The 27,224-nt window shown below is 36.4% G+C and overlaps 2 protein-coding genes across 6 annotated transcripts in view; both read right to left on the bottom strand.

Moving 5' to 3' along the window:
- Nucleotides 1–3,762: 3,762 nt before the first annotated feature.
- LOC138905319 (uncharacterized) lies at nt 3,763–6,818 on the bottom strand. Its single transcript, XM_070193831.1, has 3 exons — nt 6,099–6,818; nt 5,751–5,927; nt 3,763–4,137 (listed from the first exon to the last, which is right to left on the bottom strand). The coding sequence occupies exons 1-3, from the start codon at nt 6,816–6,818 to the stop codon at nt 3,763–3,765; spliced, it is 1,272 nt and encodes a 423-aa protein (XP_070049932.1).
- An 8,895-nt stretch (nt 6,819–15,713) lies between these two features.
- Nucleotides 15,714–27,224, bottom strand: part of LOC104091606 (F-box/kelch-repeat protein At3g06240-like) — a 126,146-nt gene continuing 114,635 nt past the window's right edge. The window contains exons 1-4 of one of the 5 annotated variants that reach the window (XR_004503046.2): nt 19,425–19,835; nt 17,608–18,591; nt 17,175–17,262; nt 15,714–15,937 (exon numbers count right to left, since the gene is read on the bottom strand). The gene's annotated coding sequence lies outside the window, so the exon portion shown is untranslated. Of the gene's footprint in view, nt 15,938–17,174; nt 17,263–17,607; nt 18,592–19,424; nt 19,836–20,722; nt 20,981–26,064; nt 26,130–27,224 lie in introns of those variants that run through there. The other 4 variants (XR_011414136.1, XR_011414131.1, XR_011414137.1 and 1 more) reach the window with 4 other exon arrangements.

Genomic DNA, 27,224 nt, shown 5'->3' with positions numbered 1-27,224 from the left:
TTTATACAAATTTTATATAATATGACTTTGTATATATTTTGTATCTGATTTGTATATATTTTTGTCTGTGGTGTGCGCTTCTTCTTCTCTAAAATTCCAATCAAAACTTACTCTCTTAATACAATTTTGATACATATCAATAACTTTATGTAAAAGGATTGTATTGATAACTTAAATACAAATTTTATACAACGATTCATACATTATACAACTATTGTTCAACTACCATACAACATTCAAATAAAAAAAATATATAACTACAACAGAATACAATTTATATATAATTATACTACAACTTTACTACAATTTCGTAAGTATATTGTATGTCATGTCTTCTTCTTCTTCTTCTTCTTCTTCTTCTTCTTCTTCTTCTTCTTCTTCGTCGTCGTCGAGTTTCAATCTGAAATTCAGCCAAAATCAAGTCTAATCTTCACCAAACACCCTCAAAATTGAGATATAAACTCCAAACAATATTCCCAACTGTTTGTAACAACATCCAATGCAAACAAATAATGATTTTTGAAAACTCAAATTCGAATTCAAAGCTTCAAAGCTTTTTAATGGATGTCAATGGTGGAGAATCAAACACCTTCAAAATTTATTGATTGACAATTTCAATTTGAATACTAATTGTGCAACATATAAGAAAATTGCTAAGTTAAAACGATTGAAATCCATTGATGAATTCTATTAAAAATATATACAATAAGAAATCCATTGATGAATTACTATAATATCTTCGTCTTGAATTTAGTAATTCTTTTCAATGTTTGTAATCCGCACTTTTGAGTTGTAATATTTGTTCTGTGAAGTCTAAATTTTATAATAACCAATTAAGTGTGAAAGTTCCACTGCCAGAAATCATATTCTTTTATTAGATCCCATTACTGGAAAGAAAGCTAGACGATGGGTACGTTGGAAAAGCAGAGAGTGAGAGACACGAGCAAGTATAAAGGGATAAGGAAATAACTGATATTCTTTATTCAATTTCTAATATAAAGGGATACTCATTTAAAACTTATTTGTATATAATTGGTAAATTGTATATGACCATGTAATTAAATTGAAATTTGAGTAGGGAAGGTAACAATATTTCAACTAGTGTATAGCAAAGAAAAAATCCCATATTTTATTTAGTAGTGTGAACATGTGCTATAGTATAGAGAATTATGAGGTGACTTTTAGTTTCTTCAAAATACCATATAAATAAAATAAAAAAAGGGAAAAAACTCAAAAAAAAATTGAAATAATAGATAAATAAAATCCTTGGCCAAACAAAGGCGTCAACTCATCACCTATTGTCCCTCTTTTATACATATATATTAGTCAAATATGTCTGTGCTAAAGTACGGGCCCAACAAATGACTGATCCTTTCTGCTTTTGTGGTATTTAAAACTTCAATTTTACTGCGTTAGGTAAATATAACAAAACAAAAACACTATGATTAGATATTAATAATATACAAAGCTAAAAAAATTGAATACTGTAATTTAATATTAATAATATAAAAAGTTCACAAAACATTCAATTCAAGAGTAGGGTTGAGCAAGTTCTTTCTGAAAATATTTCTCTTCATTTGCAATTTCTCCCATCCATTATCTGCGAGGAGTCATATAGTTGAGGTTTCACTTTATATTTCCTTTTCTGGTATTGCTATTGGTTGCTTCAGTTATTTACACCACTGCAACAAAGAGGAAAAGAGCAAAGAAAATATCTTTTTTTTTTTGCTTTTGTTCTTTATATAATACATATTGATTATTGAAGGGTACCTAAAGTTGGTTCAATCTGAGAGTTGAAACAGTGAAAACTAAAAAAAAGGGAAGGAATTCCAATTTTATACAGAATCTTACAGAACATCGTCTTATTAACTTCAAGAAAAAAAAAAGATGATTGGTCTCTTCAAAATTTCTAGGGCAAAGGTAACATATGCAGCATAATGACTTTGGGCGGAGCATTTTCTACTATTCCAGCTTATAAATAATTCAGAGTTTAAGAAACAGAAAGTTTATATTATTTCATTGCATAAGATAGGTCTCCAACTTTTCCTGTAAAATAGATTGGTTGAATTTCTTAGATACTGAATTATCAATAGCATTATGTGCGAGCTTTTTCATCAAACACAATCTCCAACAATTATGCTAATGGCATTTCAAGTTAAAATAAGCCATAAGATTATATTCTCTAATTTCTCTAGTTCCTCTGAGCTCATCCAAATTAATGACATGGAGTCCAAACAACCATCATGATCATGAATAGATAATCGAGATAATTTAGTATGACTAATCAGAGAGTGGAACATAAAATAATTTGTCAAGCTAAGCAGTCTGAAAATGTCAAATGGGTGAAGTTAATTTTTCAAAAGACAGTATCAACTTGCATTATTTCAAAGCGCTTAATCTAAGCAATCTAAGAGCTAGTTTCATCGTAGGACACACCATATAACAGGACAATAAAGATAAGTTCCCTCTCTAATACCATTTTGTATAGCTCCTTAACCCCCTTTGTAGGAAAATAGAACAATTCTTTTCTTATTGATGGATCATATTCTGTACAATGTGTATATTTATACAACTATTTGAAAGACAACAAAGGACAACTACAACTATATTTAATTAGAAGTCTCTAATTTCTATATATTTGCCCATAATCACATGTATTTGCCCATAACTCTAGTTATAATTTGTATTTGGATAAGAAAGTTGTGAAAGATTTGAGTGCCTTTTAGCTATATCCAATATGCTATATTAAAGTGGACCGGATTTGGGCTGTAGTAATAGGCCCAATTCTTTGTTTGTATTGGGTTGCAGTAATAGGCCCAAATATGTATTGTATCTGATAGACCCATGTATAATGGGGTTTGGTCTTTTATTTTCTAGATCATTCGACACAACGCTTGGCTCTTTCTTTCTCTTCATCTTCGACTGTATCGCCTCTTTCTTCCCCAATTTAGAGGTTAGGGTTTGTGAAGAAGATTTCGGTCTAACACCCCCCTCAAGTTGGAGGGATGAGAAAACACACCCAACTTGGAGATGATTGAGCGGTGTAAAGGTCCAGAAATAGGTTTTTTAAACACGTCTGCGAGCTGAGATGTCGAAGGAACAAAAGATAAAGAGATCAAGTCGACGAAGAACTGTTGACGGACGAAGTGACAATCAATTTCTACGTGCTTCATCCGTTCATAGAAGATTGGGTTTTTTGCTCTGTGAATAGCCGCCTGGCTATCAGAATGAAGTGAAACTGGAAAAGAGGGGGGAATTGAGAGATCTGTGAGAAGGCATACAAGCCGTATGAGTTCTGCAACGACTTTCTTCATAGATCGGTACTCGGCCTCTGCAGAAGAAAGAGAGATTGAAGATTGTTTCTTTGGTTTCCATGAAACAGGGGATCCGCCGAGGTTGATGTAAAAGCCACTTACTGAGCGACATGTCTCCGGACAGGACCCCCAATCTGAGTCACAAAAGGCGAGCAATTGAAAAGAGAGGTCTGAATTCATAAAGAGCCCAAGCCCCGGCGAAGATAACAGATATCAGAGACAGTGTAAGCCAGCATCAAAATGAGGTCGACGTGGACTTTGCATATATTGGCTCAGATGCTGAATGGGTTAAAAAATTAAGCTTGCCCAATAGTCGCCTGTAGATAGTTGGATCGTGAAGAGGCTCATCAACATAGGCACGAAGCTTGCAACTAGGGTTTAGTGGAGATGAAGCTGGACGTGAATCAAGGACACCAAACTCAGAAAGAAGGTCCAAGGTGAACTTCCTCTAACTGATAATTAGTCCCTGTTTTTCTCGTAGTATTTCCATTCCGAGAAAATAACTAGCCTCTCCAAGATCTTTAACTTTGAACTCTGAATTGAGAAATGCTTTTAGATTAGAAAGCTCTCTAAGATCATCACCCGTTAGAAGTATGTCATCTACATAAACAACAACAATAGAAATTCCAGAAGCTGGCTTTTTGAAAAATAAGGAATAGTCATTAAGAGAATGGGAATAGCCTTTGAAATTGAGGGCACCAATGAGTCTTGTGTACCACTGGAGTGAAGCCTGTTTAAGTCCATATAAGGACTTTTTTAATCTGCAAACATGATTAATAGAGGGTGAAGTCATTCTTGGTGGAAATCTCATGTATACTTCTTCCTGTAGATCACCATAAAGAAAAATGTTATTGACATCTAATTAAAATAGTTTCCAATTCATTTTGACTGCAGCTGCTAAAATGCATCTAACAATGATCATTTTGGCCACTGGACTGAAAGTCTCATTGTAGTCGATTCCTTCCCTTTGTATGCCCCCTCGGATAACTAGTCGAGCCTTGAACCTTTCAATACTGCCATCAGATCTATACTTAACCTTATAGACCCATTTACATGGTAAAGGTTTCTTTCCTTTTGGTAATTCAACCATTTTTCAGGTTTGGTTGGCCTCCAAGGCTTGAATTTCTTTAGCCATTGTATCCTGCCAACTGGGATGTAAAACTGCCTGGGAGAAACTTGTAGGCTCAATGATGTGAGAAATAGAGATTAGAAGTGATTGATTTGTAGGAGAAAAGTCTGAAAGGTAGGGTAGTAGGTGAGACTGGTGCTGCAAAATAAAAATCTGTTAGATCAGTCAAGTACACAGCATTGCACACATAATCTGCCAGATAACATGGTGGATTGTGTTCCCTAGTAGATCTCCTTAATGCAGGTTGAAGGGGAATAGGAGATTGAGAAGAAGTGATCCTGGAGATAGGAGATGAATGGGGAGTTGTTCTAGGTGATGCTATTAAAGAATGAATAGTAGGACTAAGACTTAATTCTGAAGAAGAAGGGTGATCAGTCTGAGGGAAAGAGTGAGTATGGTCGGATATAGTAGAAACTTCTTTAGGGAAAATGGGTGGGTTCAGGTGTAGGAGAAGAAAAAGGGAATATATCCTCATAAAAAAATACATTTCTAGAAATGAAAATTGTTCTAGATTGAAGATCCAATAGCTTGTATCCTTTCTTCCTAAAAGGATATCCTAGAAATGCACATTTGACTGATCTAGATTGAAGTTTTGACCTGTGATGAGGTAAAGTAGAAGCATAACATAGGCAACCAACACATTTCAAAAAATCATAAGATGGAGCTTTTCCAAAAAGATTTCAAAAGGTGTTTTGAAATTAAGCACTCTAGAAGGAAATCTATTAATTAAAAAGGTAGCAGTTAATAAACAATCACCCCAATACATAGTAGGGAGATCAGACTGAAATAATGAAGCCCTACATGTCTCTAGAAGATGTTTGTATTTTCGTTCAACTACTCCATTTTGTTGTGGGGTAGCAACAAAAGAAGTTTGATGAATGATTCCATTAGAGGAGACATTTTTTGAAAGGATGGATGCTGATCCTAATTCCAAAGCATTATTTGAACGAATGATTTTAACTTTTCTTGCAAACTGCCTTTCCACCATTGCTATAAAAGATTGTAAGACGGGAAAGCATTGCTTTTTGTTCTTAAAAGATAAGTCCAAGTTCCTCTACTATGGTCAAGAAGTATCTATATTTATCATGAGTTGGTACCTTGTAGGGTCCCCAGGTATCAACATGAATAAGTTGAAAAATTGAACTTGTGTTGATATTGCTTGAATGAAAAGGCAGTTTTGCCTACCTAGCTTGAGAACATATATCACAAGGAACATTAAACTTGGTTAGAGAAGGAAACTGAAAACTGGATATATTTTGCATACTAGATAGAGGCATATGCCCTAACCTTTTGTTCCATAGGCTTACATTAGAACTGACTCTAGCAGAGCAAGAAACTAAATTAGAGACAGGGTCTGTCGTAATGTTATTACAAGCTGAATAAGACTGAAAAACTGATGAACTTCCATAAACTAGTCCAGAACTTAAAGAAGCTGGATTAAGTAGATATAGGCCTTCCTTTACTTCACCAATTACCACTGGCCTCTTCAGTGAAGGGCATTGCAAGAATGTACCAAAAGATGAGAAAAACAAGGTACATATGAGTTGTTGAGTGAGTTTGTGAATTGAAATTAGGTTAAATATGAAATCTGGAACATATAACACATTATGTAGGGTTAAATCTGGCAGAACATGCACACTACCAACTTAACTGACCTTAACTTTATATGAATCCGGGAGATTAACATACAGAGATCTGGTTAGAGATTTCACATTGAATAAAATGGAATACTCAAAAATCATATGTTCTGAAGCCCCTGAATCTATTACCCAAGAGGTAGAATCCATGTAAGGAAAACATGAAAGACAATATAGGTTAGGAGCAGTGATTGTGTTACCAGTACAATTGGCACTAACATTTGCATTAGAAATCTGCTCACCCTGTTGGCCAACCTTCGCTTGCTGAAGAAGATGGTAGATATGACTTAGCTGCTCTTGAGTGATGACCTTCCCTACTGCATGTCCTTCCAATATGTTGACTGACTGAGTTGTGTTTTCTTCATTCATGATTGCTGCATTGCTGTGAGGACCTCCGTGATACCTTTTGGATTTGGTAAACTTGAAAGTGGAGGGAAACCCAATGATTCTATAGTATTTGTCAATGGAATGTCCAGGTTTCTTGCAATAATTACATATCAGGTTATGCTTCTTTCCTTCGAGAGTTGCTTTGAACTTTCCTTCTCCAGTAACATATTTCTGAAAAGTGGTTTGCTGATTTTGTACCAGGAAAGCAGTCTCGACTAGGTATTGTGCAACATGAATTTTCCTTTGCTTCTTATCTTGAATAAGAAGAGAATAGGCTTCATTGACACTAGGAAGATGAGTAATCATCAGAATGTTACTCCTCACAGCTGAGTAGGTATCATTAAACCCCATGAGAAATTGGATGAGCCTACCATTTTGAAGGGATTTCAAAGTTCTGTACTTTCCTCCACAATCACACTCACAGGTGTAGTGCACACAAGTATTCAAGGTATCTAACTCATCCCAAATTCTTTTCACCTTTGTATAATATCCTGCCACATCAGAGGTGCCTTGCACTAGATCACTCAACTCCTTTTGTAACTAGTAAAGTTGAGTACCATTACATTATCCAAATCTGACCTCAAGCTCTTTCCAAATTTCATTGGCAGTTTTAGAATAAAGGACACTTTCAGCTATGACCTTAGACAGAGAGTTCAAGAGCCATGATATAACCATATCATTGTAATGATTCCACTACTTGAAGTCAGTAGAAGAAGTATCAGGTTCAGAATAAGTTCCATCGATAAAACTAAGTTTATTCTTGGCTGAGAGTGCAATGATTAGGCCCAATTCTTTGTTTGTATTGGGCTGCTGACTTATGCTTTGTGTATTGGCCCAAACGTGTATTGTATCTGATAGACCCATGTATAATGGGGTTTGGTCTTTTATTTTCTAGATCATTCGACACAACACTTGGCTCTTTCTTTCTCTTCGTCTTCGACTGTATCGCCTCTTTCTTCCCCAATTTAGAGGTTAGGGTTTGTGAAGAAGATTCCGGTCCAACACCCTTCCCTCAAAAATCTAGAGTACAAATAAAAAAGTGGTTCGAACCTGTAAAGTTCTAAACAAAGGATCTATATATTTTGCACATTTCAAGATATGATAGTAAATGCCACATCCTCAAAACTGTTTTGTAAAACCTGCAATAAAGCTCATTGAAATAATAAGAAGATTTTCTATTTCAAATAAGGGATTCATTGTAGGGAAAGGTTATATATACATGTCATTGGTTAAAATTTGGTTGACTGCATAAATCATAATATGTATGAAATTCTTCCTAGTTGGTTACCCTAATTCCGACATGCATAAATTGTTAGTTAACAGTCACAAGTGGAAAAACTCTCTTATTGCTAAGTCTAAGAAAGTTTTTATTTTGGAAGAGTAGAAATATATATATTCTTTTCAATTTGAATTTTTTGAATTACCATCTAAAGGCAAATGAGACAGATAAACGCAAATGAAATAGATGAAGGCATGCTTATTGCTTTATAATAGCCTGTTTGGACAGGCTTGAAAAATCAGCTTATTTTGAGAAGTGCTTTTCGAAAAAGTATTTTTGGAGAAAAGTAGTTTGTATTTGACTAATCAATCTGAAAAACACTTTTGAGGAATACTTTTTATTTGGCCAAGCTTTTCAAAAAATATTTTTAAATATCAAATTATGAATAAAGACATAAATAGATTTACTTAATAGTTAATATTATAAGTAAATAAAATAACCTAATTTTTTTTTATACATAATAATTAAATATTTTTATTTTATTTAAGTAAAATACAAAATAAAATTAAAAAGTACTTTAATTCTTTTAAAATAATTTAAATATATTAAAAAGTCATTCAACAAATATAAAAGCATTCACCCCTGAAATCACCATATATTAGAAAGTTATCCTAAAAATAAGAAGAAATACTTGATACATTAATATCTTAAGTATTAAGTTTAAAATATGTAAAATTATTTTGGTATATGATATATTTTGTTAAGGGTATTTCTGGTAATAAGAAAAGACAAAACTGCTTCTGCTTCTAGAAAAAAGCTACTTTTTTCTGATTCTCAAATACTATTTCTGCTTCTTTCTAAAAAATACTTTTTTCCTCCAAAAAGCTTGGCCAAACACCTTAAGTTTTTAAAAAAAGAAGTATTTTTGAAAAACAAAAACACTTTTAGCCTTTGGAGAAGCTTGACCAAATAGGTTATAAGACATGCTTGTATGACTATAAGAAAGAGAAAAAGTGAGAGATACCTCTTGTAAAGTCATTGTGGGCATCATCCATTCTCTTTAAACCAATGACCCCTATTTCAGGATAGCTGAATGTTTTTCAGATACCATAATTTTACCATATATAGAGAATCAGTAACAAAACAATACATGCTTGAACCTTTTTTTTAGTATCAAATTATGACATGCAAACAAGGATTATTTTTTAACTGATTAAAAGAGTTTGTGGACATGTTATTCTAGGAGGTTGATAATCCCGCACCAAATAATTATCTATTCATTATTCATGAGACTGCATAAACCCATCAAAAAAATAAATCCTCCGCTTTAAGTAAAAGCTCACACAACTTATTTATCCCATAGACACAAAGTTTACCCCACAACTAATGGAAGATGCAGAGTGAAGATGCAGAGAAGAAAGAGTGAAAGCTGAGCGTGATAGTTAGTCTTAGCTGTTAGTGAGCTATCAAGAAGTTAGTTACAAAGAAGGCAAAGTCGGTTAGTTAGAACACGTGATGTGCACGTGTGATATGTGAGCTAACATAACTAACTTGTATATAACAGTGTATCAGCTCTTTTTTACTATGGTGAAAATATACAACACTCTATCAATTTCCCTTTCTCTTCTTCCTCTCTCTAAGAAATTAGGTTTAATTCTCATTTGCATCGCTCAATTCGACATGGTATCAGAGCGGGTGCTTTGACAACGATCTCTGCCCTGTGTAAATTCGTGAGTTGCAGAAGAACAAGAGCTCATATTTCTGCAAAAATGGCAGGAAATGAGGTTACGTCACTAGACCACAATCACCCGATGTATCTTCAAGTTGGAGATACGCCTGAACTAGTCCTAATCCCTCTGAAGCTCACAGGTCCAGGTAATTACGCGTTGTGGAGTAGAGCGATGAAATTGGCTCTTAGAGGCAAAAACAAATTAGGTTTTGTGGATGGAACCTGTGTCAAAAGCATGTATAGAGGAGAATTAGTAGAACAGTGGGAGAAGTGCCACGCAATTGTTCTGTCATGAATAGGAAGTACTGTCGTGAATGTATTAATGCCCAGTATCGTGTATGCGTCTAATGCTAAGAAGGTATGGAGTGAATTTCAGAAGCGATTTGATAGATCAAATTTGACTAGGATATATCATTTGTGGACTGAAATTGCCACTTTAAGGCAAGGTACTGATTCAGTCACCTCATATTACTCCAAGATGAAGGATTTTGGGATGAGTTAGATGTTTTAGCTCCCCTACCTTCTTGTGATTGCGAGGAGTCTTTGCCTTATGTTGTGCATTTAAGATCACAAAGGTTTTTGCAGTTCCTTATGGGACTTAATGAGTCCTATAGTAATCTAAGAAGTAATCTGCTAGCAAGGAAACCTATAGTGTTAGTGAATGAAGCATATGCAATAATGTCTCAGGAGGAAAGCCAAATGTCCTTAGGTGTAGTTGATATGAACAGGGATCCACTAACAATGTTAGCAGGACGAATGCACCAAGGTTTTAAGCCTAAGAAGCCTGGTGTAATCTGTGAGCATTGTAGATACAAATGGCACTTGAAAGAAAATTATTATAAAATTGTTGGCTATCCACAAGACTTTAAGAGCAAGAAGAAGAGCACACAAACTGGTGGATTCAGACCTTTTACCAATTCTATAGTAGCAGGAGAAAATGTAAATTCATCAGAGGCACTGGTCATTTCTTCACTGAACAACAATACAAGCAGATCCTGAATATGCTGAATAAGCCAATATCAAGTGACTCTGCAAAAAACATAACAAGTAACATGGAATGTATGACCTCACTATTGTCCAATAATTTTGCCTGTGAATGGATAATAGACACATAGGCATCACATCATATTACACCATATAATAAGTTGCTGACTACTTTTAGAACACTAAGAGACCAAAATACAGTAGAGTTCAGGTGTCTACTGGTGGTAGAGCAGAGATTACATATGTAGGAGATGCAATGATTTTAGGAAGCTATAAGCTTGAGAATGTTTTACATGTCCTAGATTTTAAATTTAATCTTCTTTCAGTGTCCAAGATAACCAAACAGCTTTCTTGTGTGGCTTTAGTTTTTCCTGATTTTTGTGTGTTCCAGGGACTCTTCAATGGGAAGGTTCTAGGGATTGGTAAGGAAAAAAAAAGATTGTACATATTACAAAAAGCAGTAAAACCTGCAGTAGGAGCAACAGTTCATAGGGAGGACAGTGGTGGAAAGCTATGGCATTGGAGACTGGGGCATCCCTCTATTGGAGCAATGCAACACATTGTATATTTCAAGAATAAAATAGATGCTGAACTATTGGAATGCTGTGAAGTTTGTCCCTTGGCAAAACAAAGCATACTAATGTTTCCTAATAGCAACAGTAGGTCAAGTAATCCTTTTCATTTGGTGCACTTAGATATATGGGGTCCATACAGAAAACCTACATATGATAAAATGTACTACTTTCTTACCATAGTGGATGATCATAGCAGGTATACTTGGATATGTCTAGTTCAATTTAAATGTGAAGTGTTTGTAGTATTGAAGAACTTCTTTGCTCTAATAAAGAATCAATTTGACAAGAACATCAAAATTCTTAGATATGACAATGGTAGTGAGTTTTGTTAACTCAAAATGCAATAAAATCCAAGATTCCTATGGTGTGATTAATCAAAGTAGTTATCCATACACTCCATAACAAAATGGAGTTGTGGAGAGAAAGTATAGACATATACTAGAAGTGGCACGAGCATTGAGTTTTCAGAGTTTGATGCCTATAAAATTCTGGGAAGATTGTGTTAGAACTGCTATGTACTTGATCAATATATTACCATCAACAATGTTGCAAGGGAAAATACCATTTGAGTTATTGCATGGTAAGCCACCTCAACTGTCTCATCTTAAGGTATTTGTCCGCCTTTCTTATGCAAGTAGGCTACCTAGAGGTGATAAATTCATAACAAGATCTAGAAAGACAGTATTTGTGGGGTATTCAGAAACACAGAAAGGTTACAAATTGTATAATCTTGAAGACCATAAATTCTTTGTTAACAGGGATGTTCAGTTCAGGGAATCACTATTTCCTTTTAAAACTGAAACACAAGAGGAATGGGTGATATTTTTCTGTTCAAAGAGACAATGAATATAGGAATAAGCCAGGCACATGCAGGAGATCCTCATGATATACATCCTAAGGGGAGGAACTAGTACCTGAACTAGGAGAAACAATGCCAGGAATAGAAAGTTCAGCCATTGATTCACAAAATCTCCTTGATGCAGCATCTGACACAGGAGAAACAGTGGATCAACCTTAAACAAATGAAGCCCCAGCAATTGCAGGATCTGATCAGGTTAAGACCCAACCAGTTGAGTTGACAGTAAAAAGAGATCAACACCATGAGTTGCATGATCATGTTCAAGCAGCCTCACATGGGAGACCAAGCAGAACGACCAGGCCTCTAATTTGGCTCAGTGACTATGTCATTACTGTCAAGCCAAAGGTACATTTTTCCTATCCCATATCCCAGTATATGACCTACACTCATCTTAATCCCACCTACCAAGCCTACCTGGGATCCTTCTCTGTGCCAATAGAACCTAGATCATTCAAGGAGGATTCTAAAGATCACACTTGGATTCAAAAAATGCAACAGATAATTGATGCATTAGAAGGAAACAAAACCTGGGAATTAGTTCCACTACCTGCTGGAAAGAGGGCTATAGGCTCAATGTGGGTATACAAAATCAAGTATAAGGCCAATGAGGAGATAGACAAGTACAAGGCTCCCTTGGTGGCAAAGGGATACGCACAAAGGGAAGGGTTGGACTATCATAGAACCTTCTCTCCAGTTGCAAAAATGGTCACAGTCAGAACACTCAATAGCGTGGCAGCTTCAAAGAACTGGTTTTTATACCAAATGGATGTAAACAATACTTTTCTTCAAGGAGATTTACATGAAAAAATCTATATGGATTTGCCTCAAGGTTTTCATAGACAGGGGAAGTATAGGGTATGCAAACTTTTGAAGTCTTTGTATTGACTCAAACAAGTATCGAGGCAATGGAATATCAAGCTAACTACTGTTCTATTAGAAGCAGGGTACTGTCAAAGTCCCCATGATCATTCTCTGTTCACTAAACAGAGAGAAGGTTGTATTGTGATTATTTTAATCTATGTTGATGATCTACTTATTACTGGGAGTGACAAGGACCTCATTGATGGGGCTAAGCAGACCTTACACAACAATTTCAAGGTCAAAGATCTTGGAGAACTCAAGTATTTCTTGGGCATTGAAGTGTTGAGATCAAAACAAGGGATACTTCTCAATCAGAGAAAGTATGCCTTAGAACTAGTTTATGATGTTGGACTTAATGGTGCAAAACCATCCACAACACCACTTGAAGCCAATACTAGACTAACCACTGTTGAATTTGACAAATTAATAGGTGACACTGATGATCCTTTGCTAGAAGACATATGCAGTTATCAAAAATTGGTTGGAAAACTGATTTATATTACCATCACACGCCCAGATATTTGCTTCACATTTCAAGTACTCAGTCAGTTCATGAAGCAACCAAAGAGGTCACACTGGGAAGCAGCATTGAGAGTGGTAAGGTACATCAAAGGTTGTCCTGGTTTAGGGGTTTTTCTAAGCCAGACCTCAGCTACTCACTTAACAGTCTATTGCGATTCTGACTGGGCAACATGTCCTAATACTAGGCGTTCAGTCACGGAATATGTCATTAAGCTAGGTGACTCCCTGATCTCATGAAAGTCAAAGAAACAACACATAGTTAGTTGAAGCTCAGCAGAAGCTGAATATCGCAGCATGGCAGCTTGTGTGGAAGAAATTATATGGTTAGTTGGTTTATTACAAGACTTATCTATACCGATCTCCAGACCAATCCAACTTCATTGTGATAGCAAAGCAGCCATCCAAATTGCAGCAAATCCCATATTTCATGAGCGCACTAAGCATATAGATATTGATTGTCACTTTGCCCGAGAAATGGTGAAGGTAAGGCCTCATTCAGACCAAGTATCTTGCTACACAGTCTCCGATTGCTGACCTCTTAACTAAAGGTTTGGGAGTCAGCCAGCATCACCTCCTTCTGTCCAAGCTAGGACTGCTCGATGTCTTTCACCCTCCAGCTTGAGGGGGAGTAATGGAAGATGCAGAGTGAATATGCAGAGAAGAAAGAGTGCAAGCTGAGCGTGATAGTTAGTCTTAGCTGTTAGTGAGCTGTCAAGAAGTTAGTACAAAGAAGGCAAAGTCGGTTAGTTAGAACACGTAATGTGCACGTGTGAGCTGTGAGCTAACATAACTGATTTGTATATAACAGTGTATCAACTCTTTTTTGCTATGGTGAAAATATAGAACACTATGTCAATTTCCCTTTCTCTTCTTCCTCTCTCTAAGAAATTAGGTTTATTTCTCATTTGCATCGCTCAATTCGACAACAACGACACCAAAAAATAACATCAAGAACAACAAAAATCCAAAAAGTTTTGATACTTCAATTACCATAACAATAACATGCATAGACAGAACCAAAGGTAAAAACACAGATGAACAACCAAATGGGATATAAAGGGATTGAGAAACAAAGATTGATAAGAGCTATTTATCTGAGAAAAGAAGAGCGTTGGAGGAGAGAAAATGGGTAGATCTTGCAAATTGTGGCAAGCTTCCAATCTGATTCTATTATTTTGCCCCTTCTGGTTCTTCTTTAAGGTGGGTAAGGCCTGCGTACACACTATCCTCTCCATGCCTCATTTATGGGAATACACTGAGTTTGTTGTTGTTGTTGATCCTTAAATTGATTATGGATATGCATGTCCTTTAACAACTTGAGTCAACTTATATGTGCAATAATATGAGAAATTCCATATAAATTTGGAATGAAAAGAGATCTATTTGCAACCGAAATGCACCTTCAAAAAAGTGAAAAGGTCATCCAGCTGTTTCAGGAATATTATTAAACATCCTCAGTGTGTCATTGTTCAAACTGATAACATGTAAAATTCCATTAGTAATAACCGGGCGAAACTAAAAACGGAAAAAATAGTGATAAAACTTAGCAGAACTGGAAAATTAAAGGACGCATAGTATTTTTCGAGAGCGAAGCGAGAAAGACAACCAATGGAAGTCATGGATACTTAAATAATGGACTAGAAAAGCTTCGAAGAAATGTCTAATTTCAGTACCTTCTTGAAGAATTCTCCTACCCTTAACACAAAGCAAAATCAATATTAGCTTTACATACCAGTTAAAGGATCTGTTGCGATTGTCATTATTGTAGAGGGAAGAAGAATTAATTTTGATTATCTAAAAAATTAAATTGTGCATCTATTTCCAAAATAAACCTACGTACAAATTGATACTATCATCAATATGCATGTAGAGATCCAACAGGAAAGTATTCAAAAGAACACAGAATTAACAGATTTCAATTAAAGTGCCATCATCAATGGCCGAGTGCGTTAAACAAAGAAAATAATGCAGAAAACTCACCAATTGGAAGATAAAGAAATTAGCATAGACAATTAACTTGAAATTAACTGGAGAAATCTGAAAGAAAACGAATTCAATGTCTGAGGAGCAATGGAAAGGAAGAACATAATTAGGAGGTGTTTAGATTGACTTTTAAACTCGTAAAATCAACTTTTAATTAGTTTTTTTTTTAGCCTTTTTCAGTAATTGGCAAAGTAAAAAAGTGTTTAAAATAAGTTAGAAATTGCTTAAAACAAGTCAAAAGCAATAAAATGTGTAACCTCGACTTATTGCTTTTTGACTTAAAAGTTATTTCTGCTGAAAAAACTACTTATTTTGAGCCACTCCAAACGAGTCAGATAAATATTTTTAAGTACTATCATTTAAGTATCTTTACACAAGCTTGAGTCCTTCAAACACTAAATAGATCTTCTGTCATGACCCAAAATTCAACTAGTCATGATGACACCTAACTTAACCCGTTAGACAAGCCAAATAGCAACAATCCAATTCAAATGAGATTAACTGAGAAAATAGATGAAATAACTGAACTTTTATACAAAAATCCCAAGGATTGGTATGATCAGCTAAGATTTAGAATTTACAAAACTGGTATGAAAGAAATACATCATCTGTTTGAAATGTACATAAATAGATTTTAATAAATCTAAAGCTAACACGAACAAGAGGCAGCTACAACCGGAACACATGTACATCTTCAATGCCAGCTCCCGCTATACACAATAACATCAGCTCCAAAATCTGCACGCAAGGTGCACAAGTGTAGTATGAGTACAACCGACCACACATACTCAATAAGTAACAAACATAACTTTAGGTTGAAAGTAGTGACGAGCTTGGACAACGGTCAGAGTCCAATACCAACAACCAAGAACAACTCGTACCAATGTAATGAAAACATTACAAGTAATACTCCAAGATATGATTCTCAACTCGTTCACAGTTAGGGAAAATAGGCATGCTTCTCAGATATAACAGTAAGAACCCAAATCTTTCACCGAAATTACCGAAATACGAATATATTAGAAAAATGTGATTTTCCCAAAACTTTCAACAACAGATAAGATATTTCATCATTAGATAGCATGAGGAAAGTACATCTCTATGCCTACATGTCAATGTGCATGTGAAGTCATGAATGTCACAATACCGTATAACATGAGGAAATACATCTCTATGCCTACATGCCATGCATGTATGTCAAATGTAATGCATCACAATGATAAACTCATGTGCTCATGCTCTCGGAGTATTCAACCTCACTCAGCACACTCAATCACTCAGCACCTCCCAATCACTCAACACTCTCAATCACTCAACATCTCCCAATCACTCGGCACTCGCACTCAGTAGGTACCTACGCTCACTACTGGTATGTCAGACTCTAGAGGGGCGGATCCTGCCCAAGTGCTAATATAAGTCAATCATGGCATGCTGCGGCATGTAGCCCGATCCCATCCTGAATCAATAAATTCCGTTGCGGTGTGCAGCCCGAACCCATATATATCACTCACAATCAGACCTTCGGCCTCACTCAGTCATCAATCTCTCCAGTTCAACGGGCTCACAAATCTCATGCCAATCAGCCCAAACAATGATAACATGATGTGACAATAAATGATAACAAAGACTAAGATATGATATGTAAATAAATGATTATGACTGAGTATGTAATTGCAATTTAAGCAAAAAACTCAACATTAGAAACGACCTCAATGGGTCCCAACAGTATAAGTATATGGCATAAACATGATTTTCTAACATGGATCACAACTCAATTTCTCTAACAAGTACGAATTTCATGGATAGAAACAAGATAAATAACTACACAGTACCACACAAATCAATCGAGTCATAATTCATACGGTACACGCCCACACGCCCGTCACCTAGCATGTGCGTCACCTCAACACCAAACACATAACACGTATATTCAGGGGTTCATACCCTCAGCATCGAGTTTAGAAGTATTACTTACCTCGAACAAGCCAAGACAAATACCGATCAAACCAAACGACACTCTAGAAATGCCATCCCGCGTGTATCAACCTTCGAACGGCTAGAAGCTAGCCAAAAGCAACTCAAAAATATCAATTAATGCCTAAGGAAACAAACCCAAATGACAAAGGTTGAATATTTAATCAAAAGCCCAAATTCGACCAAAAAGTCAAACCCGGGTCCACGCTACGGAACACGAAAAAGCTCAAAAAATCCGACAACCCATTCAATTACGAGTCCAACCATACTAGTTTCACTCCAATCCGACTTCGAATCGATGTTCAAAACTCAAAAATTCACTCTATAAAATTTTATACAAAACACCCAAAATTCTCTATAAAATTCATAATCCAAATGACAAAATCTAATATAGATTCACGAAATATAATCAGAACCGAGTGTAGAATACTTACCCCAATTCATGTGGTAAAAATCGCCTCAAAAATTGTTTCAATCCGAGCTCCATAGCTCCAAAATGCAAAAATGAACAATACCCTCAGTTTACAACTTCTGCCCAGCTATTTTCGCATTTGCGAACAAATTCTCGCTTTTGCGAACTCGCACGCAGCCCGGCCTCCGCTTCTGCGAACACGCCCAAACTCAGCAGCCACCGCCTCTGCGATCATCTCTCCGCTTCTGCGGTCGCGCTTCTGTGCATATAGAACCGCACTTGCGATCGCGCAGGTGCGCTCATGCTCCCGCACCTGCGACCTTCATGCCCTGCCTGCCACTTCCACTTTTATGATGAATCATCCGCATCTGTGGACTCGTATCTGCGTCCAAACCTCCAAAAATGCGGAAATACCAGTACCAACACTTCTTCAGCAATGCAACATGAGACAAAACATTCTGAATCATGTCTGAAACTCACCTGAGCCCCTCGGGACCCCGCATGAACATGCCAATAAGTCCCATAACAAAACAAGGACCTATTCGAGGCCTCAAATCACGCATAACAATATCTAAACGACGAATCACACCTCAAATTAAACTTAATGAACTTTTGAACTTTCAACTTTCAAAACACGTGTCGAACCTTATCAAATCAAATCTGAATGAACTCAAATTTTGCACACAAATCCCTAATGACATAATAAAGCTATTCAAATTCACGGAACCACAATCCTAACCCGATATCATCAAAGTCAACTCCCGACCAAACTTATAAATATTCCAAATCTTCAAATTGTCAACTTTCGCCAAATAATGCCAAAAACTTCTAGGAACATCCAAATGCAAATCCGGGCATACGCCCAAGTCCAAAATCACCTTTCGAAAATAACGAAACCATCAAAATTCCGATCCGAGGTCAAATACTCAAAAGTTTAACTTGGTCAACTCTTCCAACTTAAAACTTCCTAGTTGAAAATCTTTCTCCCAAATCAATTTTGATTAACCTGAAAACCAAAATCGACGATTCACACAAGTCATAATATGTCGTACGAAGCTACTCAAGATTTCAAACAGCTGAACGGAATGTAAATGCTCAAAACGATCGGTCAGGTCGTTACATCTTCAGAATTACAAAGGGCATTAATATGTTAGAATATTTTTTATGTCAGTTAAAAAATTAAGATTGTCTCCTATGATTACTACATTTAACCATCATTTTTGCTGGCTTAAACATCTGAAAACTAAAGCGTTCCTTGTTTGGGGTTATTTGCATTATTCAAAAGTAAAACATAGCCTTGACAACATTGAAGCTAAGGCCCTCACCACTATGGTCATTTTTTTATAATGTTCTTTGTGCACTTAGTTCCCTATTGACCTCACAACTACTTTTTCATTGACAATTGGAATAGCAAGTGTGTATATGTGTTCATCCAGCAGCATTTAAAAGTGAGCAAGCATATGTTCTGGAAAAAAATATGTATTGATGATCCATAATAATCCTACAATATAACCAAAAACCTGTGTCAAATTTGTTTTTATTGGTTCTTTACTAAAGTATCACAAGCTCAATAATATACTACCCAACTTCCAAATAAAAACAACTACGTTGATTGGAGGTTGGAACTGAACCAAATAAAGAATTAAAGAGTCCTCCGGAGTCTAATAAGCTCTTACATATTTTATTGAGCTATACGTCTACGAAACTCTACTCTTTGTTTTACTTTCTCTCCTTTCTATAATTTTTTTCTATCTCCCAGCTTCCTAGTCAAGATTTGTATTTACCAATTATAGTTAAAAGTAAAATAGCAGGGATTAAATTGCAAGAGTAATTTCATACCTTTTTCCATATGATAGAGGAATTCCAAAATTCGTGTCCCAACTGCATAGCCAGAATCCTCTAATCTTTTTTCCCTAAAATCATTTTGCATGTACAATAATGCATTCACCAATTATAATATAAGCATAAGAACCTAATGGTGAAGGCAAACTCCTTACAGAACACAATTATCATTGTTTAAACAGTTTTCAAATTTAAGAGTCACATTCCTCTTTTAAACTTTTTCATTTTCTTTAAAATCTCGTATCATTCATCAAGCTAGTACTAATTTTCATTTTTACGGAAAAACTTTAAAAGAAAAGAGGAGATGTCAAGGTATAATGCGCTACAAACAAATAGCTTGGAATAGCTGATGCTTATCTCACGGTGATCTTTACTCTCGTATGACATGTACTAAAAAGAGAAGCCAGATTATTCTCATTCGACAGGTAACAATGTACAGTAGTCATAGTCCTTTACATCTTACATTTAGGATGAGAAACATAGCGAGTGGGCCAGATTGAATCCTACAAAACTGGAATACTTCAACAAAGAACGACCATATGTAGCACCCCGAAAAAGTTTCGAATGTTATAAGGTCATTGAGAGGTCTGACGTATACTAATTAGATTTATTTGTATGCGAGTGTTAATTAATAATATAAAAGATATCCCATGAACATAATAACAAGTGTACTAGGTATATTTGAAGTGATATAGGCCCTAAGGAGAGCCCTTGGGACAAGTCAAGTTGAAAATTACATGATAGACTAAAGTTCCAAATGAGCACGCGCAAGATCTAACTTTAGACGAGTATATCTAGATAAATATAAGGAGTTATGTGGTGAACAACCTATCAAATGAAAGTTATTCGAGTCTAGTTTCTAACGCTTCACACCGTTCATCATTTAAACATTCCTACAAGAAGTTATGATCACATTACCAAATGCTGGCAGTAAAGTACTATCATAGCATCCGGGTCCGCGTCCGGGCTTGGAGGAGGAGTGAACTGCATCCGGGGAAGCATCCGGGGAAGCATCCGAAACCCAAAAATTTGGGCCTATAAGTACAAGGTCGGAGAGAGAGAGAGAGAGGCTATTTTGAGCTTTTGGGGTTAGGGTTCTTGATGTCAAGAGGCGATTTTAAGCTCAAATCAAGTCCAACCAACGAAGGTAAGTTGTTAATGATATTTTGGGTTGATTCTTACTCAATATACATGAGTTGTAATATCATTCTTACTGTCACGACCCAAAATCTAAATCGTCATGATGGTACCTAACCCAACCCGCTAGGTAGGCCAATTAACAATACAATACAATATAATAATACTGATGTGAGTTAAAGATGAGATAACCGAATTTTATACAACTCCCCAAGGACTGGTAGTACAAATCATAAGCGTCTAAGATTTAGATTTCTTTACAAAACTGAATTGAAAGAATTACAACATCTGTTTGGAATGTAAATGAACATAATTTGAATCAAATGCTACCAAGGACTAGTGATAGCCATAACCGGAATGCAGGTACATCTTTCGATCCAGCTCCTGCCGTACTCAGCAACATCAATATCCAACATCTACACGCAAGGTGCAGAAGTATAGTTTGATTACAACCGACCTCGTGTACTCAATAAGTAACAAACCTAACCTTAGGTTGAAAGTAGTGACGAGCTAGAACAAAGGTCGGAGTCCAACACCAATAGCCAACAACAGTTCAAAACAACATAATAAAAGTGATAAAAGAAGTAACTCAGAGATATAATACTCAGCTCGTTTACAGTTCCAGAAAATAGGCATTCTTTTCAAGTGTATCAGTGAAAACCCAAATCTTAAACCGAAATTACCAAAATATGAGTAAGTTTGTAAAACTGTGATTTTTCCCAAAAGTTTCAACAGGTAAATGTTTTATTTTCAAATGGCATGAGGAACAATACATCTCTATGCCTACATGTTAATGTGTACGTGAAGTCATGAATGACGCAATATTGTACATCATGAGGAAACTGCATCTTTATGCCTGTATGTCAAGTGTGCATGTCGAATGTAATACAACACAGTGAATAAACCATATGCATACTCCCAGAGTATCAATTCACTCAGTCATCCAAGTCACTCAGTCCTCACAGTCACTCATTCCTCACAGTCACTCATTCCTCACAGTCACTCAGCACTCGCTCTCGGCACTCACACTCGCACTCAGTAGGTACTTGCGCTTACTGTGGATGTGCAGACTTTGGAGGGGCAATTTCAGCCCAAGCGCTATAATAAGCCAAGCATGGCGTAAATCAATAACATCTGCAGCGGCGAGCAACCTGCTCTCATCATAAATCAATAATACCTGCTGCGACATGCAGCCTGATCCCATCACTATCCTCACAATCAGGCTCTCGGCCTCGCGCATTCATCAATCTCTCCAGTCTCTCGGGATCACAATGTCATGAAAATCAGTCCAAAAATAATGATGTGATGTATTAATAAATGGTAACAGAGATTAAGATATGATATGCATATGAATGCGTATGATTGAGTATGTAATTGCAATGTAAGCAAATAACTCAATAGCAAAAATGACCTCAGTAGGTCCCAACGGGATAAACATGTAGCCTAGACATGGTTTATAACATGGATCATAGCTCAATAGCTCTAGTACGTAGAGATTTCATAGTTACAAATAAGATCAGGTAACTATACAGTACCACAGGAATAACAGAGTCACAATTCATACTGTAAAGACCCGACCAGTTGTTTTGAGTATTACACCCCCGTTCCCACATTTACTAAATATTCTGTGTTCAATTATAATCATGTGACTTATCGGAAAGGTTTCAGAATGAACTGGAACACTTAGTTTCAAGATTTAAGGCTTAAGTTGAAATAATTGTCCGGATGATGAATTATGTGCAAACGACCCCGGAATAGAATTTTGATGGTTCCAATAGCTCCGTATGGTGATTTCAGACTTAGGAGCATATCCAGATATTTATTTTGAAGTCCGTAGTTAAATTTGGCTTGGGATGGCGAAAATAGGAAATTGAAAGTTTGGAAGTTTGACCGGGAGTTGACTTTATTGATATCGGGGTTGGAATCCGAATCTGAAAATTGGAATAGGCCCATTATGTCATTTATGACTCACATGTTACACCCCATGTTTTCGTACGTGAGAGTACATCATAAGTCAATTGATGTAAGTACAGAAATGAAAATCATCTTTTAAAGTACATAGAGTAAGTTAATCATGTTGTCGTGGAGGTTACAAATATTTAAGATCATGAATAACAAGTACCAAGAGGGTTGGAAGACTTAGGAGCTAAACGAATTGAAAAAAATAAGTTTCATCGAAAGTTGACAAGTTAGAAATGTTATAACATGTACTTTTGGGGTGAGACTAGGGTGCTTAATACGATAAGAAGGTTATGTTACAAGTGTTTTTAGTCGTATGATAGTCGTGTGTTATGTTTTGAAGTCAAGCGAGTTGTGGAACAAAAGATGGCAAAGGTCATCACAAGTTACATTCATAATGTGATGAAAATTAGGTCAAATGTATCTTAGATTTTATCCCAATAGACTTAGAATTACAGGATGATCCACCTACTAATCAAAGATCTACTAGTCTAGTTTCTAACTCATTAAACCGTTTGTCGATACGATATTAGCGTAGAGAGATATTAACATTTTTGCGAGACTGCGCAAGCAGCTCCCAATGGAACCCACATAGGTGGTTGATGATTCTCCAACCTTTAAAGATCGGGACAAGGCTCATTTGGGTTCATATTTTGACCCAACAAGACCCTATACTCTCCCAAAATACTCTCAAAGTAGCCTCCATGATTCTAGAGTGAAAACCAAAGATAAAGACATGAATCCATCACTAGAAATCTCATGGTGCTTGATAGATCGTAGTTCTTCATCTTGTGGCTATTTTGGAGTATTTTTAAATGTGAAGTATCCTCAGGTTTCATGTTGTTCTTGTTGATTAAGGTATTAATCAATCGCTCCTTCATATATATTGGAGTTTCAAGGCGAACTACAAGTGTTTACATACCAACTTGAACACCAAAAGTTGATTCTAGAAGAGAATACAACACCTATAGTGTTGTGGTGTCATTGAGGATAGTTGTGGACTGTATTTAGCTGAAATTTCATGTTGTTTCTACTGGTTAAGGTGAGTATAACAACCTACTACATGTGCTTGAAGTTGTTTGTATGTTGGTTGTATTATTTGAGCAAAATACTATAAGAGGAGACTTGAAATAGCTTGAGATGTTATTGTTTTTAATGGACTGTTTTGGGAAGGTTGTTTCCATGAGCTTTAAATGGTTGGAAACGTTGAAAAAGGACTTTCTTATGATGTTGTTATTATAAATATATTTTCTACATGTCGAACTTGTTGTTGGTACTGTGAATATGAAGAGAAAGGACAACATAGCAATGGAAAATTGTACTTGTTATTGTTATTGGATTGTTGGGCTGTTTAAGGGTAAATTAGGAGATGAATAGGAGGTTAGAAGTCCTCCCATTGTACTTAATATCATTTTGGATATGTTTTTAAGTTAATGAATGAATGACTTTGGGGTCAAAGGATCAAAAGGGATTCAATTCGAGCTTGTTGTTCGTCATGTTAAATAGTAATTTTGTTGGTGATATTTTTTGCACTTGTTGTTGTGTAGCTTGATTTGTGTTGTGGTGATGAAAGTATATAGGTGAAGTATGTATGGGTTCTTGTTGGTTTATAAACTTGGTTGCAAGGAAAACAGGGGAGATGCTGTCTGTTTTAATATAAAATAAGATTGTCGTTCGTTGTACTATAGTTGCATCTTTCGTAGCTTAACGATAACATTATTATCGTTGTTGTAGATTGAAGTGCGACGAGAGGAGTTCAACATGGTTATTGGACTGATTGTGATAATGTATTTTAAGGCTAATGCTTTCCTTCATTTTGGCATGATCCCATAACTACATGCGTTTGATAACAAGACATAAAGAGAAGTTCGTATTCCTGAATTTATGTACATTATCCTTGTCTCAAGTTATAGTATTCTCCCTTATCGAGATTTTATATTCAGTTAAGTATTGTCTTCTTCTAGTCGAGAGAGTAGAGGGTATATATATATATATATATATACATACAGTATTACAGTATTTTCACCACCATCGAGCTATAATTGGTGGGTAGGCCCCTATTGGACAGTATTACAGTATTTCATCACCATCGAGCAATAATCGGTGGGCAGGCCCCTATTGGGTAACCTCTCATTAGATGGTAAGTTATATACCGAGCCTACTGTGGCCGAGTGCCTATGAGAGAGCCCAGAATGGCCGAGATACAAAGCCTAGTATGGCCGAGCGCCTTATAGGGCCGGGCAACTATTTTACTTACCATAATGAGAGAGATGAGTCAGTATCAGCATGTAAGCATATCTTCAGATTCACGTTGTCCACAACCGTGATATCTTTGATGGCTTTGATCTTGTCGGTGTTGATCTCGATTCCCCGGTTAGATACCATGAATTCGAGGAATTTACCCGATCCAACTCCGAACGGATAATTTTTCGGGTTCAGCTTCATATTGTATTTCTTCAATATGCTGAAGGTTTCTTGCAAATGTTTTAAATGGTCTTCTGCTCGTAGGGACTTAACCAACATGTCGTCAATGTAAACCTCCATTGATTTTCCTATTTTTTCCTCGAACATCCGATTTACTAGGCGTTGGTAGGTGGCACCGACATTTTTTAATCCAAATGGCATTACGTTATAGCAGTACATTCCATACTTAGTGATGAAGAAGGTTTTTTCCTGATCACCAGGGTTCATCCGTATTTAGTTGTACCCGGAGTAGGCATCGAGAAAACTAAGGATCTCGTGGACGGTCGTGGCATCGATCATGCGATCGATGTTGGGCAAAGGGAAGGAGTCCTTGGGACATGCCTTATTCAAATCCTTATAGTCTATGTACATTTTTAATTTATTCTGTTTATTAGGAACTTCCACTATGTTCCCTAACCAATCCGGGTACATAACCTCCCGAATAGACCCTATTTTAAGGTGTTTAGATACCTCGTCCTTGATGAAAGCATGTTTGACATCAGACTAGGGTCTCCACTTCTGCTTGACCGGGTGGAACTTCGGGTCCAAGCTTAGCTTGTGAGTGGTTATTTCCGGTAGGATCCCTATCATATCAAGGTGGGACTAAGCGAAACAATCTTCGTTAGCTATAAGAAATTGAATGAGTTTTTTTCTGAGCTCCGGGCTTAACCCCGTGCCTAGGTATACCTTTCGATCGGAAAAGTGTTCACTCAGTACGACTTGCTCTAGTTCCTCGACCGTTGATTATGTAACATCAGAGTCATCGGAGGTATACCTAGGACCCGTAGTTGTCACGACCCAAAATCTCACTTGTCGTGATGACGCCTAACTCAATACTAGGCAAGCCAACAATCTCAATAAATCACTATATCAATAAGTTTGAACACATAAAATTTAAATTTTTAACGGAAGAAATCTCACAAATACAGATATAATCACTCCCAAAACCCAGTGTCTATGAGTACTTGAGCATCTAAATGAATACAAAGTCTGACTTATAAAATCACTGTCTGAAAGTATAGAACAGTACAATAACTGAAAGAAAGAAAGTCAAGGTCAGCGGATTTCAGGCAGCTACCTTGATAGTCTCCAACCGATAGTACTCCGAGATCTAATAGTCGCCGTGTCCGAAAGCACCTGAATCTACATACGAGGTGCAGAGTGTAGTATGAGCACAAATAATTCAATAAGTAACAAGACTAACCTCTGGGCTGAAAGTAGTGACGAGCTCCTCAGGTACAATCCAGTATAAATAGTGGTACAAAAATGTGGGCATGCTTTCAAGTTCAACAGTTAAACTCAGTACAAGTGAAATAGATCAATACTGCATGATATGAGGAATATGATATCTCAGTAGAAAGACCTCATGTAAATACTAGTCACAAATCATTCGGTCACTCGGTACTGTTTATGGTCAATTCATCCCAGGGATATTCCATCCCGTATATATATACACATCGACTGACAATCAGTCACTCAGTACCGTATAAGGCCAATCCAGCCCTGGGGTAATTTATCCCCAAATGTAAATTTTACAAACAAGATCCATGTCCAAGGAAAATGCATCACAATATAAATAAGTAAGGCAAGTCCATGTCCTGGGAAGTCCATCCCGAATATATAATCATCTACGTTCACTAGGGGTGTGTGCAGACTCCGGAGGGGCTCCTTCAGCCCAAGCGCTATATATAGCCGATATGGCCTACTGCGGCGCACAGTCCGATCCCATAATAATAAAGCCTATAAGGCCTCCTGCAGGCGGGTAGCCCCGTTCTATATAATAATAATATATATAAAGCAAATATGTCCTGCTGCGGCGCGCAGCTCGATCCCATAAATATCCTCACAATGGGTGAATATGACTGAGTGTGAAATGTACATTTTTAAAATAATTAATTTAATAACAACACGACCCCATGGGTCCCAAAATATCGGCACGTAGCCTAATCATGATCTTTAATAAGAGCCTCAGCTCAATTTCTCTAACACGTGGGAAATATTCAGCTAATAACATGATTCTTTAATTTTTTTTTTTACAACTTCACAGAATTTATTCAAGTCAAAACTTCAATGGTGCACGTCCACACGCTCATCAACTATCGTGTGCGTCACCTCCAAACAATTTATATAACACCAATTCCACTACGGACATCCAAATAATTTTTTGGATACGCTCCTAAATCCAAAATCACCATATGGAGCTAACGTAACCATCAAAATTCAAATCCGAAGTCGTTT

Source organism: Nicotiana tomentosiformis, chromosome 2 (assembly GCF_000390325.3).
Source record: "Nicotiana tomentosiformis chromosome 2, ASM39032v3, whole genome shotgun sequence".
NCBI lineage: Eukaryota > Viridiplantae > Streptophyta > Magnoliopsida > Solanales > Solanaceae > Nicotiana > Nicotiana tomentosiformis.
This window is presented reverse-complemented; position numbering and strand designations above follow the sequence as displayed.